General features: G+C 29.8%; 2 protein-coding genes across 3 annotated transcripts in view; one reads left to right on the top strand and one right to left on the bottom strand.

Annotated features, from left to right (window-relative positions):
- The window catches only part of LOC124950528 (putative mediator of RNA polymerase II transcription subunit 26), a 19,401-nt gene extending 15,208 nt beyond the window's left edge, over nt 1–4,193 (bottom strand). The window contains exon 1 of the mRNA XM_047497342.1: nt 3,441–4,193. Within this exon, the coding sequence (XP_047353298.1) occupies nt 3,441–3,463 (23 nt within the window). The 5' untranslated portion in view covers nt 3,464–4,193. The remainder of the gene's footprint in view (nt 1–3,440) is intronic.
- LOC124950529 overlaps nt 1–15,097 on the top strand; it is a 19,470-nt gene extending 4,373 nt beyond the window's left edge. The window contains exons 1-12 of one of the 2 annotated variants that reach the window (XM_047497345.1): nt 4,791–5,010; nt 6,001–6,577; nt 6,889–7,149; nt 7,711–7,907; nt 9,113–9,235; nt 10,888–11,177; nt 11,643–11,853; nt 12,041–12,166; nt 12,263–12,486; nt 12,573–12,909; nt 13,229–13,449; nt 14,115–15,097. In XM_047497345.1, the coding sequence (XP_047353301.1) occupies nt 6,929–7,149; nt 7,711–7,907; nt 9,113–9,235; nt 10,888–11,177; nt 11,643–11,853; nt 12,041–12,166; nt 12,263–12,486; nt 12,573–12,909; nt 13,229–13,410 (1,911 nt within the window). In that variant the 5' untranslated portion in view covers nt 4,791–5,010; nt 6,001–6,577; nt 6,889–6,928 and the 3' untranslated portion in view covers nt 13,411–13,449; nt 14,115–15,097. Of the gene's footprint in view, nt 1–4,790; nt 5,011–6,000; nt 6,578–6,888; nt 7,150–7,710; nt 7,908–9,112; nt 9,236–10,887; nt 11,178–11,642; nt 11,854–12,040; nt 12,167–12,262; nt 12,487–12,572; nt 12,910–13,228; nt 13,450–13,935; nt 14,019–14,108 lie in introns of those variants that run through there. The other variant, XR_007101394.1, reaches the window with a different exon arrangement.

Genomic DNA, 15,097 nt, shown 5'->3' with positions numbered 1-15,097 from the left:
TGCTCATTTTATACCCTCGTCTATTCCGCAGGTGCTTCAAATAGTCGCGGAGTCGATTTCCGTGGAATATTTGGCCGAGAATTAGAGACTAGATCACTTTACTCATCGTTGTTTATTACTCACGTTCGTTGTAACATTTAAGAAAGTAAACATGCGCTCTTCTATGCACTTACATAATTATATTTAATAATTAACATTGGATATTTATAATCGTGATTTATCTTAATATAAAAATTTCTATGTAATATATATTTGATTCGATGAAAAATTTGGAATATTTTGATAAATGTATAAAAACAAAAGGAAAAACAAAAGATAAAAGAAAGGAGAAAATTATGAGAAGACGATTTTAATAAAATCCATCTCCTTTTCGAATGATATAATAATTATAAAATGAACGATTAAATGAAAGATCATAGATATTTCGATTAACTATTTATGATAAAGATAAATAAGAATAAAAAGGAGACATTTTTTTATGGAGACGTGGAACGAGTTAAATGGAAAATAGTTAGAAATTAGAGAATCGAGTATGATCGTGATCGGCAAGTAAATGGGAAATTTTCTTAGAAAAGCTTGGTCATGGCGAATCGAATGTGCGATGCCGCGAAGCTCGGAACCCAGCCAACAGAGTCTATAGCATAGAAATGTATTTAGGTAGATACGCCAAGCACGGTTTAATTTTAGAGCGGGTTGACCTGCGCGGCGAAGCGCCGTATAAAATGCTTCCGATTATTTTATTTTTAGGATTTCGTATGCCGTGGTTTTTCCGTACTGTGAAAAAGGGGAACCACGAAATGAATAAAATCGAATAAATCGATTAATTGAATATATAGACAAAAGAGTAAAGCAATCGGATATAGATGAATTAACGATGAAGATGAGTTAAAATTATTTTTACACGAATATCATTTCCATCTTCTGTAATCATTGAAACTTTAGAATATATTTAAGGATTAATGATTTAAGAGATTTTTACGAGAAAGAATAATTATTCTATTTGTAAATTAAAATAAAATTTCATTGATGGGAATGTGATTATCGAGAGAAAGAAATATAGACGAAAATATAAATGGACGGGATGAATCGCGTTGACGTCGTTGTCATCTATTTTCAATTTCACGTGATATTTGTTGATTAATTTGTCCGAGATAATGCTTAAGGAAGAAGCTAGAAAATATGAGAGAGAGAGAGAGAGAGAGAGAGGGGTGAGTCATTGCTAACATAAGAGAAATCAACGAAGTGGTCTATCCCAAATGTTGGTTCAGAAAAGAGAAAGAGAGAGAGAGAGAGAGGGTAGATCGAATTCGAAAAAAGGAAGAAAGAAAAAAGAATGAAGGAAAGAAAAAAAGATCGAGACTAAGAAGAGAAGGATGGTCCAACGTTAGCGATGAGCCATCGTGAGCGGGTACACGTATACGTACGTTAAAAATAAATTGCCTGCCGAGTTGGTGATGGCACGTGGCAATGAACAATTTTCCTATACCTTTCGATCGGAAGGGGTCATTCACATCGTCTACAAATTTTCTTTCACCTTCGACTCGATTCGAGAAAAAATTTTGCAAGAAAATATAAAAGAATTAGAAGAAAGATGACGACGATTATGACGACGAAAGAGAATTAAAAAAAGGAAACGAAAGGATAAGTGAGTCAAAAAAAAAAAAAAAAAAAAAAAAAAAAAAAAAAAAAAGAAGAAAAAAAAAGAGAGAAACAAAAAGAATGAAAAGAAGGAAAGGAAAATAAAAATAAGAAAAGAAAAAAGAAACGAGAAGTTATTCTCAACGATTTTAGAGGGAAGAAAATTTGATTTTATGTCTTTTACGTGGGCGCAGTAGTCCAAAGAAAAAGTGCCCACGAGAGAGAGAGAGAGAGAGAGAGAAAGAGAGAGACGGTCTACATAACGTGGGCGCTCGTTATACATATATGTGTACCTACTCTTACTTCTTCGTGAGACTTCGTTGTGTTAACTCGCCGATGTAAATTCGAACAATGCATAGCATTCATGTTGGATACTGGATCGTTTCTCCCGTTGTGAACGACTCGTTCGATATCGTTCTTATTATTTTGTTTTTTATTTCTTTACTTATTTTTTTTTTTCCTTTTTTCTTTTCTCTCTTTTTTTTTTTTTTTTTTTTTTTTTTTTTTTTTTTTTTTTTTTTCGTCAGAGCACAAAGACACGAAGCTCTCTAATCTTACTTATTTGCTCCACTTTCTATTTCTTTATACATATTAACTATATGCATGATAAAAAGAGGAATTGGCCTTTTATATTTCATTGGTAAAAAAATTTTCGTTTCGAATGACAAAAGACTAGATTATCGATCTTGAAACGATTAACGTCCGATCGTAGTTCGTCTTTGAATACGAAATGTAGGTCGAAATGTTTTCTTGGAACCGCTACAAGGTCTATGGCTTTGATCGAGTGATCACGAACGAAACGTGTCCCTAGTTCTTTTTCTTTTCTTCTTCTTCTTCTTCTTCTTCTTCTTCTTCTTCCTTTTCTTCCTTTTCTTCTTTTTTCTTTTTCTTCTTCTTCTTCTTCTTTTTCTTCCTTCGGGGCTGATTTTTTCAGGACGCGAGATGAATATTTGAAAGGGGGAACATAATCTTCTTTCTCTCTCTCTCTCTCTCTTTTTCCATCTGCCTCTCTCTGTCTCTCTCTCTCTCTCTCTCTGTCTGTCTATCTGTCTGTCTATCTGTCTGTCTGTCTGTCTTTCTTCTTTTTTTTTTTCTTTTTTTTTTTTTTCATCCTGACCTTTCCCAATCCTTTCACGAATTCGAAGCTTGCTTGGTATTTCCGTATGGATCGGATTTAAGAGGAGCTAAAAGGGAAGACGCTACTTATCTCGCAGTCTCCTCTTCGTCTCTTTCGTTAATAAGAGATACAAAAATATGAATCTCTTCCTCTTCGTGTAAGAAGGAAAAGGAGGAAACGATACTGTATCTAATTTCGTACTTGATCCCCCTTGCATTAGTTAAATTGCATTAGTTAAACGTCGATAAAGAAAAGACTAGATGGTATTAAAATGAAATAAAGGAAAGAAAAAAAAACAAAAAAAAAAAAAAAAAAAAAAAAAAAAAAAGAAGAAAACAGATCAAAAAAAAAAAAAAACAAAGAAAAAAAAAAGAAATAATAGACTTATATACAAGTTATTTCATTTATAACTCGATCATTCCCAATGTATTTATAATTGTCAATTATACAATATAATCTGATCAATGCTAGTTTAGAAATATAGACAATTTCTTTTCTAGGTTAGCTTTTTTTATCTTAAGCTTTTTTTATATATCATTGAAAAAGGATTGAAATATATATATACATATATATATATACCTAATATCCAAATATGTAGATACATATATATATATATATATATATATATATATACATAAAGTAGTATCAAATATGTAGTATATAACAGTGAAAAAGTATTACTTACCCCGCAAAAGTGGACGAGCTCATCTCGATGATCGAGAGAAAAGATATGTCTTCTCTCTCTCTCTCTCTCTCTTTTTCTCTTTCTTTCTTTCCTCTTTCTCTCTCTCTCTCTCTCTCTCTCTCTCTCTCTCTCTTTCTCTCTCTCTTTCGTTTTTCTTCAAATTAGAAAGAATCCTCGAGGAAAACTCGCGTGTCGTACTCGCGTCGCGTTATCTTCTTCGTACTCGTGCCGCTTCTTCCCACGCCGATGAGAACCGGTTCTCTTTCTTCTGATACTTTTCTTGGTTACTCCTGGCAACGTTTTAGACGATTCGATGATGAGAAACAGAAGGGTTGAGGCCACTCATTCAAGTGAAATCGTTGAGAATTCGATCGGATGGTCAAAGATGACGAAGAGAGAAATAAAGATGAGGAGAAGAAAACGATGATGATAAAGATGAAGATGGCAATGATGCTGATGATGATGATGATAATGAGGATGAAGGATAACAACGACAATGACGACGACGACAACGACGACGATGGTGATGGTGATGATGATGATGATGATGATGATGATGATGATGATGATGATGATAATGATGAAAAGGAATAATCAGCAACAACTAGCAGCCAGCACAGGCAGTCAGCAGCAGCAAACAGCAACAGCAACACAGCCGATGCCGACACTAGCGCGCGTCCGCCGCTACTGCCGCCGAATCAACGAGGATCATCGAGAATCGTTTCTTCTCTTGGTCGTCCATGCGTCTGCTGAGTCTTCGCAGCCATTTCAGCAACGGCAACAGCAGCGACACGATCGGTCAACTTCTAGCTGGATAAGAATGTGAAACTCTAAGTGATTAGATCTCTTTTACTTTTCAATCATGTTTAATCTTTTGATTACCGATCGAGTTATTATCTATATATATAGATAGATAGATAGATAGATAGATAGATATGTATATGAACCGGTGAATATAAAATTGATTTAATTTAACGATAAATATTTTTCTTTCCGACAATTAGATATATTTGAATTAATTGAATATTATTCTCCTTTTTTTCTTTCTTTTTATATAACGCAACAAAAGACAAGTATATCTTTCTAATCGAATAATAGTTCTCTTTTTTATAATAATTAAAAAATGTTGAGGATAGCTTGAATGACAAAACATGTTTTATCTTTTTCTTTTCTTTCTTTTTTCATATCTCAAACGAATCAGATCAAATTCGTCATCATTGGCTCATATATATGATCGAGATATTTTTGTATAGTTCTTGATTATTTGAATTAAAGTTAAGTTAATTACTAGTTTTTCTTTGTATTTCGACGAATGAACATCGAAATTCTTTATTTTTAAATATGGAAACTTATAAATTAATACCTTCGATAATTTTTCAATTATTTCAATAATGTATAACGTACATGGAATACGATAAAATAATAATTGAATTATAGCAGATTTTTGTTTAAATATTGTATAGAATATCGGGAACTTAATTTTATCCACGGACGCGAATTTTAAAGTAGTAGAATCATCGATAGCTCGTAGGTTTCCACGACTATCAAAATGCAGTAACCTCTCCACGTGGTGAGACCTGGGTCGATAGTACTTGAAATATATATATATATATATATTTCAAGTATATATATTGAAATCTTATGGGATGTATTATTGAACGAATGGCTACATATTTTGGAATTTTTCTAAAATCTTTTAATAAATAATTAAATATTTTAAAGTACATTTTTAAAAATCTTTTCCGTCTAATTTTAATTAAACGTTATAATAGTTATATTATATCATGAAATCACAGTACAATAAATAATACAAATTAAACATAATAAAATTCTTAAATATTATTTTAAAGAAAAATTCTAATATCTACATCATTATTATTTATTAATAATGATATATACATTATTGTTAATAGCTATTTTAGATTTTTATAATGATATTTTGATAACGATGAAATATATTTCTTTTTTTTATTATTAAAGATTTTATCATTATTTTTTCAAATCGTAGATTTTATTTCTCGCATTTATATAAACTTTTCGAAACAAATACATTATTATTAACTCTTTCGAGGGAAGAGCTTATAATTAACTTATTTGTATTCGTAAATGGAATAATCCTCACAGCATGATTGTCAATTATCATCAGCCGCGGGATATTTTATTATCGAAAATATTCTCTTGTCGTCGTAAAGTATAATCTTATGAGCATTATAGGAAGATTTCGTGTCTTAGAAATTTTATAATTTATAGCGCATTAGAATCAAATTTTTCGTTTATTCATTATTATTGAGATCTTTCCGATCTGAAAATTCGTCTGTCGGACGAATAACGTTAATATCATTTTCAAAGTTTTGATGCAAATGGATTTAATAATTTTATGATTAACGGCGTTAGTTAATACATTTGTTAAATCAATCATGATATATTTATTAAACATATTCTTCACCGTTGAAAGAAGAAAAAAAAAAAAAAAAAAGAAAAAAAACAAACTTCCTTTTAGTTTCTATAATGAAACATACAATCTTTAACATATTCTATCTTTTTTTTTTCTCCAATAAAGAGATAAATAAATGATAAATAATATCGTGGAAAAAATCTCGTTTTCTGAGAGAAGGAACGATCGAGTAAAACTTGAACGATCCTATATACATATACGTTGGCAGGGAACGCTATAATACAATCGCATTACGCACGCGCGCAACCCTTACGATTCCAAAGCGGATAAAGTGGCTGTTGGTGTGGCGGGAGTGTCAGTCGCTATGCGCTTATACGTGAGTACGTTAAGTGCTTTTTCCCATTGATCATTTCTCTCTCTCTCTCTTTCTTTCTCTTTCTCTCTCTCTCTTTTTATGTCTTTTGTTATCTTTCTCTGTCTCTTTCATATACACACTCGGTCATTCGTCTGCGTGATCGAAATGCAACCCTAAGCGGCCTCGATTCTAACGTATTATAATATCATTGTGATACGATAAAGACAAAAATCAGGAAGAGAAAAAAAGATTAAAAAGATAACCACGTGAAGCTCGATTTTTTTCTTTTGTTTTTTTTATTTTTCTTTTTTTCTTTTTTTTTTTTAATTCGCAACGCCTGTGTTCTTTTATGCGATGGACGAAGATTATACGAAAAAATTTCCACACGTAAGTTGAATAATAAAAATCTACGATATATTATATTTATACTTCTTCGTTTCCTGGGTTTTTTTTTCTTTTTTATTGTTTTATTGTTTTATTTTTTATTTTTTTTTATTTTTTTATTTTTTTTTATTTATTTATTTTTTTTTTTTTTTTTTTTAAATCTTCATTTCGATCAAGAAATTACAAATTTGGCGGTCAACTGTTTCGAATTGTAAGAAACGATAATTCGATTAATTGTAAGAATTCTTTTATAATTTTTGTATTTCATTGGATAGTACAATTTTTCCCATGTCAATTTTTGGTTCCTTTTAAAGATCGACGAAACGATCGTAACTCCACGCGATCTCTCGCAGAATGGATATAAGCTCTTTGATACCAGCTGGACTTCAAAGCGGACAGACTAACTTGCCGGATATTCCGTTACCCGGTTATAACAAGTTTTCCGAAAATTTGCGAAAGTTTACGCCGCAGGCAATACAGTGTGCCATTTTTTGCGGTGGATCCAGATGCAAGTATGAAAATCCAAAAGCATGGCCACCGGTTCACATGGCGATACAAAACGTCTTTTCGCACTGGTGAGATTACTATTGAATTTTTGATTAAAACTATGTATAAAAAAAAAAAAAAAGAAAAGAGAAAAAGAAAAGAAAAAGAATAAAAAAAAAATAATAAAATGAAGAAAGTTACGAATCGATTAAAAGCAAGAAGGTAAAAAAGAAAAATGAAAAATCGTCATTCTTTATCGATTTATCTTTCTGTAATTTTGCATATCACTGAGGTTTTATGTTAATCTCGTTCAGTATCGGTACACGAATCGATAACATTGAACGAAAAAAAATTTATGAACTGCAAATTAGTAATTTATGGTAATTTACATGTTCCGGAACGTGTATATCGACGTTTTTACCTGCACGAGGTACTTCGTTCGTTTCTTAGTTCGTTCATTTAAATATTATAAAGAATTTCTAATCTTATTGCAATGTATTATTAAACAACGTAATTTGCGATAACAATTTTTAACAATTTAACAAATCTGAATAATAATACAAATAATACAAATAATATATACGAGAGAATGATACATATATATACATATGTGTGTGTGTGTGTGTATGTGTGTGCGTGTTTTTTTTTAGGGTGACAGACGATGTTTTAGCCATGGCACGACCAAATACAGGACAAATAATAAAGGAAAACATAATTGGCCAATTTCAGAAATGGAGTATAAAAACCATAATAAACTTGCAAACACCGGGTGAACATGCAAGTTGCGGGGGACCTCTCGAAAAGAGTGGCTTCACCTACGATCCTAATATTTTTATGAAGAACAAGAGTACGTGCATTTTTATCTCGTCGTCTTATCAAACCTATTAACTTTCATATATACTTTCGCGTCGTTTCTTCGTTCGAGGAAATAAAATTTATTTGGATTTATTAATATTCATGGCCAAATTTACAACGTTGAAATGATAATATTTAATTTTATTCCTGAAACACTTTACGATATTCCACATACGGTTATCTTTTGGTAGATCCTTGGATAAAGGAAATCATTTGAAAATTTCAAAGGATACAAATTTCTCGATCATTAAATAGTAAAAATAGAATTTATAATGCATTTCTTAGTCATCGAGATAAATCGTGTTATACGCGATTAGAACTAATTTACTGGATTTAGGATTATACGATAATTACATTATTATATTGTTTGTAATAAAATTAAATAATCCTTGTGGAACGATTAATATGTATTTAAACGTATGGATCATTATTGATATTATTGTTATTTAAAAATTATATATCAAATATACATTACTTATATACATTTCATTTATTTTAGAAAATATATAAATCTATATAATATATATATTATTATATATTATATAGATTTATATATTTATATATAGATACAATATATTATACAAATCTATGTATATTCCTTGAAGATCAAAATGTTTAATCGTGTTAATAATATATATATATATATATATATATATATATATATATATATATATATATATATGTATGTATATATACAGTTAATACGGAAGGATGAATAATTCGTCGACGTCAAACTCGAACGAAAGTTGGCCATGATGTTTCGCCATAAAACAGGGATGTTCGTGATAGGGGTTAAATTCGACGAGAGGGGTTAAATTGTCCTTGTTAAGCAGGTAGAGCCTGGTAGGAAGGAAGAACCAACTGTATTCCGCGATCCTAACAACTAGATCGAACAAGTTCGGTGTTGTAACATGCAATGCAGCAAAACTATCTACCTATATATATATATATATATATATATATATATATATATATATATATATATATATATATATTACATATATATATATATATATATATATGTATATATATATATATAAAGTGAAAGAAAGGAAACAGGAACAGCATTATCGGAATCATCGTTTGATTTAGGCATTCTTTCCTTGAATATTTTGTGATTCAATTATCATCCTCCATTTCTGTTTTTTTTTTCTTTTTTTTCTTTTATCAAAATTTCATATATTTTCTTATTTACAGTTTATTATTACAATTTTGCTATGAAGGATTATGGCGAAGCGACGATGGCAAAACTTTTGGATATGGTCAAGGTCGTAGCCTTTGCCGTGCAAGAAGGAAGAGTGGCGATTCACTGTCATGCTGGTAAATCGATTTCTCTTTCTCTCTCTTTCTCTCTCTCTCTCTCTCTCTCTCTCTTTCTTTCATTCTCTTTCATCTAATTTCCATCCTATGCGAAATAATATTGACTTAGAGTGTTATTCCTCGATAAAAATTATTTATCCAATTCAAATGTCCATTTGATCATCGACAATATTTTCAAAAACAAGTTAAATCGCTTATGCTAATTGTAATGTTATTATTATTATTATTATTATTATTATTATTATTATTATTATTATTATTATTCCTTTTCATAGTCTTTTATAATTATTCAGAATGTGTTAGAAATGAATATCACTTAACTGTATGATTTATGGTAAAATCTGACGTATGAAAGTTTTGAAGTATCATGACAAGATAACGGGTATATAATTTATTTGAATTTTACAAATTCCTTTTCCTTTTTCTTTTTTTGATGAAATTCTTCAGATAGAATATAATAGTAGTGTATCGCGTGTTCGTAATGTTTCCAACTTTTCAGATAATACCTACGTAGATTTATCGGTTGACAGGAAAATTCTAATAAATATCATCACCTAATTTTATCATTTAATTTTGTAAATGAGTAATCTGAGGGAAGATGACTCATAAAAATTAATAAATTCGATAAAATAATAAAAAATGTTTTGTAAATTTTTAGAAATTAAATTAATCGTTAGATCGTATCTATCGAATAAATTTCAAATTGATGAGAAGATTTATTTAAACGGTGAGAATCAATCGCATTTTGTTTGTTTCAAGAGTATTAAATAAATAATAAAAATAATATAGATATGGTGTCGTCTAATGGAAACTCCATTCTCTTGATAAATCAATCTGTCGAGAAATATTTTTTATTAAGATACATCTATACACTCGATAAAAATAATTTCGAACACCATATTATTTTTCCTATTACATTTATTACCATAAAGTTTCTTTTTTTTTTTTTTTGCATCGTTTCACGTACAATAAAAATTATTACATGTAATCCGTGTTCTAATACGTGTATTCCGTGTCCGTAATCGTCTGGTACTACCCGCTAGTACAAAGTAGTATTTAAAAGAAGGACATTGACTTTCGACCTTTCACTGTCAGTGGCATACCTACGGATATAGAATCTCACTATGGGAAAGGTAAAGCTTATCAGACGCGAGTATTGAAAACTTTTTATACTTTTCCTATTAACATTTGAAAGATATTTACTTTAAAATCTATTAAGAGAAAAACGATAGAACGTATTACATTAATTTGAACAAAACGTTTATTCGAATATTTGATTAAACTTTAGAAATAAAATAGTTATCTCTACATTGTTCATTCATACTATAATCATTATGTTAAATTATGTGAATGTAGGTATATCAGTCATGATAATTGTTTCCTGTTTTTGATTTTAATACGAGTACAAGTGATAGTTATTTATGGCCATCAATTAGATACGATAGACAATAAAACAAATTGATATTATTTTTGGTTCTATTGCAGAATAGAAACAATCTCGTGTAAAAAAAGAATATTAATTATTATCATTATTATTATATTTCAATTCATCATATTTAAAAGTTTCTTTTTGTCAAATTTTACATTGACGAATTTTTCAAGAGAATATCATCTTCTTCTTTTTCTTTTTTTTTTTTCTTTTTTCTACATAGGTTTAGGTAGAACAGGTGTTCTGATCGCATGTTACCTGATTTATAATCTACGAGTGAGAGCAAACGATGCCATAAGATTCGTTCGCATGAAGCGACCGTGTGCGATTCAGACACGAGGACAAATAATTTGTGTTCAGGAATTTGAACATTTCGTGTTACCACAAATGATAGTTTATCCATTAAACAGCACGATCGGCGATAGAAAAGCATGTAGTCTTCAATCGTATCTGAAACGACAGCATAATGTATTGCATGGTTACGAGCAACGTACTTTTAAACATATACCAAAGGTCAAAAATTTATATTATCATACATATTGTAATTTATAATTGTAATCAATCATCAGATATATATATATATATATATATATATATATATATGTATATGTATATAGGATGATCCACAATAAATTGTTACGCATTGTTTTCATTTGAAGAATTAAAGATCTCGGCTTGAAGTTATTAAATGAAATAGAAATTATTTCAAATTTTAAGAAACATTGTCGAAGATTATAAACGTTAAAAAAACAAAAAAAAAATTAAATCTATTTTAATTTGATATTATTTCGTTACATTTCATGTGAATCAAATGAGACAAATAAAATTTGATAAATCATTCAAGATATGAGAATTGCTTTATAATCATGTATCAGCTGATGATATTACGAAACATTGAATAACGACGCATAACAAATTTGTTGTGTTAAATGAAATCAATTGTATTAGACGAAATTTTTATTCCGTTTGTTCTCATAGATCGTCTTCACTATTTGCGAACGTATTCTACAGCTTTGCGATTGTCAAGAAGATAATTCGCCATGCGAGATCGAGTACAAAGTTTCGAGTATACCGTTTACACGAAAATTTATTTCATATTTATTAGAAAAGTTACGAGAGAACGGAGGAAACATAAGACATTCTTACTCCTGGACCGAATCTCTAGCCGATTCGTCGCTCGATTATTCGGGTATCTAATAATTAATTTTAATTGTCATGTAATCCAATTAATATTCTTCATTCTGATTTTTACAAAATAAATTATTATTACGTAATAATTAATAATAATTATAATTAGAAAAAATTTATTACGAAATTATTAATGATATTATAATGACATAACAAAGTGATCATTATAATGACATAACATTTTTTAGCTTCTACGAAAGTTAGAGCAGGTAGCAGCGTAGAAACGTCGCGAGATACGATAGATGATATTGAAAGATTGAGCGACGTATTTTGCACGTCGCCCGACACTCCTTCTTGTGATTCAGCTTATACGGGTACCTTGAAAAAGATGAATTTCTTTTTTAATGATATTATCTTAGATCTAATAAAAGATTGAAAGAAATTTTATATTTCAATAAATAATTCTGTAGGTTTGGACGACAATTGTGTCGATGATGTTTTAGCTGATGGTATTCACGGGCAAGATCTTATTGATAATGATTGTTACAAAGAGATACAATCACAAATCGATCTAAAGGTTGCCGCGAGTAATGAAATATTTCGAAAGATTAATATCGATGAGGTTGTTAAAGCGTTGATTAAAGATTCTACATGTTTGTGCGATAAAATGAAAAAATTTTTACAACAATATCAGGTAATATAATTGAGAATTTAATTTTTTAAATAAATATTACGTTCATTCGTAAATTTCATATATTATATTTTCAATCTTATTTCTAGATGGATTTGAATAATCGTTGTACAGCATGGCAACGTTTGGAACTCGAAACTGATCTCGATGTTTTATTTGGTCTTTTATTCGAATGGTTAGAGACGACATTGAAACATCCTATTCTCGATATGGATAGTCTGAGTTATATCGTCGTTTGGAGTTCGAAACCAGAACGATGTTTCGAAAAGATACCTAGTTCTAATAGATATCTTTTGGAATATCTTTTAAGATTCGTTTCTCGTTTGAGACCAATGACTGGTGAAAGTCAATGTCTCGTAACGAGAAGATTCGTCGCTTCTATGACGCAACAAACTGTTTGGATGAAGAATTCTTTTCGACCTTCGAGTAAATCGATTATTTATTTTTAGCATATCTTTAAATTAACTTGCATGTCGTTTTTTTTTTCTTTTTCCTTTTTTTCTTTTGTTGTTGTATTTACGTTTATATGCGTTGCGACATAAATGATCGAGGTATCGGAGAACATCGGGTTCGAACTATCGTCAGAAATTTATTAATCATTTTCTTTCTTTTTTGTTAATTTTTATTATTTATTACTTTTTCATATTTATTAATAATATTTATTAATAATATTTTTAATAATTATGACAATGAATGTTTCTTCGAATGGAATATTTTCAAATTAATAGCAATAATGTATTTGCAGATAAGAATTTTCCGAAGCTACGACGTGGCACGGCTGGCAAGATAAATGAATTTTTTATACGAGCGATGAACTTGATAGAAGAAATTAATACTCAAGAAATGAGTAGACCAACGTGGATGTCGAGATGGGAACTAGTATCGAGACAATTAAATAAATTGGATGAAGGGGAGAAAGAGAAATGATAAAGAAATTAAGGCTTGTAAATGTGACTTTAATGACAGGTATGGATGATATATGAATTATTATATTAGCACTATAGGGAAACATTGTCCGTCATAAGTTATACATTTATTTTATCGATGAATAAGCGCTTATGTAACGTAACAATCGAATTATTGTATGAGACAAATTTTTGTATAGAAAAAAAAAAAAAAAAGAAAAAAAAAAGAAGAAAGAAAAACCATATGACGGATTTATACTTCTCCAAAGACTTCTGAAAGTTTTTCATTGATTGTACAAACTTCCCATCTTTTTATTTCTAATTAAAGTAATACAAATAGAAAAATTATATTTAAAGAGAAATTTCCTTGATATTACTCGCGATTATGTATTAAAACGTTAATACATAAAATATAACATATAAAAGATAATAGAAAGAATGATAAAAAGAAAATCGCAAATATGTGTCTTGATTATGCGAAAAGTTTGAATAAATATAAGAATAAATAATAATCGATGAGAATAATAAAGAAATTAAAATTTTTCAGTGTGTTTTTCTAAGAAAATTAATCAAGAATTTTACTGTTATTTAATCTGCTTATCTATCGACGTATGATTACCAATGTAAAATGTAAGTACTTTAATTATTTATTAAAAGATTTTGATAAAGTCCTGAAATTTGTAGCCATTCACTCGGTAATATTTCGATTATGTAATCTAGATTTAGATCTCTATATGCTGCGATTAATACCGACCCAGATCTAACCACGTGGAGGTTGCTAGATGCGGAGATTTATGGGCTAACGGTGATTCTACATTTTTATACCACTGCTACTATTACTATTATTGAAAAATCAAAGCAACGGGATGATTGTCGAGAATTCACATCACCACTATTGAGCACGACAGGTCATGCTTAAGCGACAAGTTACACCGGAATCCAAGATTGGACTCAACCGCAGCCACAAATACTCATGCGAGTGTCCCGGAAGTATCCACGCGTATACGTTAAGTATATTGGAGCCAAGCATGAACTTAATCGCACCCGAGAATACCTACGCCTGCGTCTGCAGATGCGCGCACAGGAGATGTTCTTCTATTCTACCCAAATGGAAGTAAAGAAATCCTTCTACATTTCATGTAGAAAGATTCTTCAAGTTTCTTATGTAAAAATCTAAAACTTTCGATGATGAAACAATCTCTTGACGGCGAATTTGTTCCACGTCGGCAAAGATTGTCAATTGATTGTTAATTTTTGTTCCCTTAGCACTTAGTCTACGACTTCATGTTCATATTTTAAGTTTATTCCTTGCTTAAAAGGGACAAAGCGAGAAAAGAACTTTTTCCAAAAACAAAAGAATAAAGATTTTTCAAAAATTTAAGACAATTATACCCTCGGTAATAAGAAACTTGTCAATAGATTTTGTTTACTCCAATGTGCTGCAATGTGAATAATTTACCATCAGTCGATAAAATAAATTTCTAACTTAGCATCAATTGAAAACGTAAATTGTTTGGTTATTCATTGATGATAAAGTAAATTCCTGTTTTTATCAATCGGATTAATCGACCAACATATTCATTTTTACTATTGGTAAAAGTAATGCTATCAATACAATTATTAATTGATGTGTTAAAATTTTACTTACATTTGCTCTATTTATCCATTTTCCAAAAAAGAATTGGCATGTATCATTCAATCCTTTTGTT

This window comes from Vespa velutina, chromosome 7 (genome assembly GCF_912470025.1).
Source record: "Vespa velutina chromosome 7, iVesVel2.1, whole genome shotgun sequence".
NCBI lineage: Eukaryota > Metazoa > Arthropoda > Insecta > Hymenoptera > Vespidae > Vespa > Vespa velutina.
Note: the sequence above shows the minus strand (reverse complement) of the source record. Positions and strands in the feature narration are given on the sequence as shown.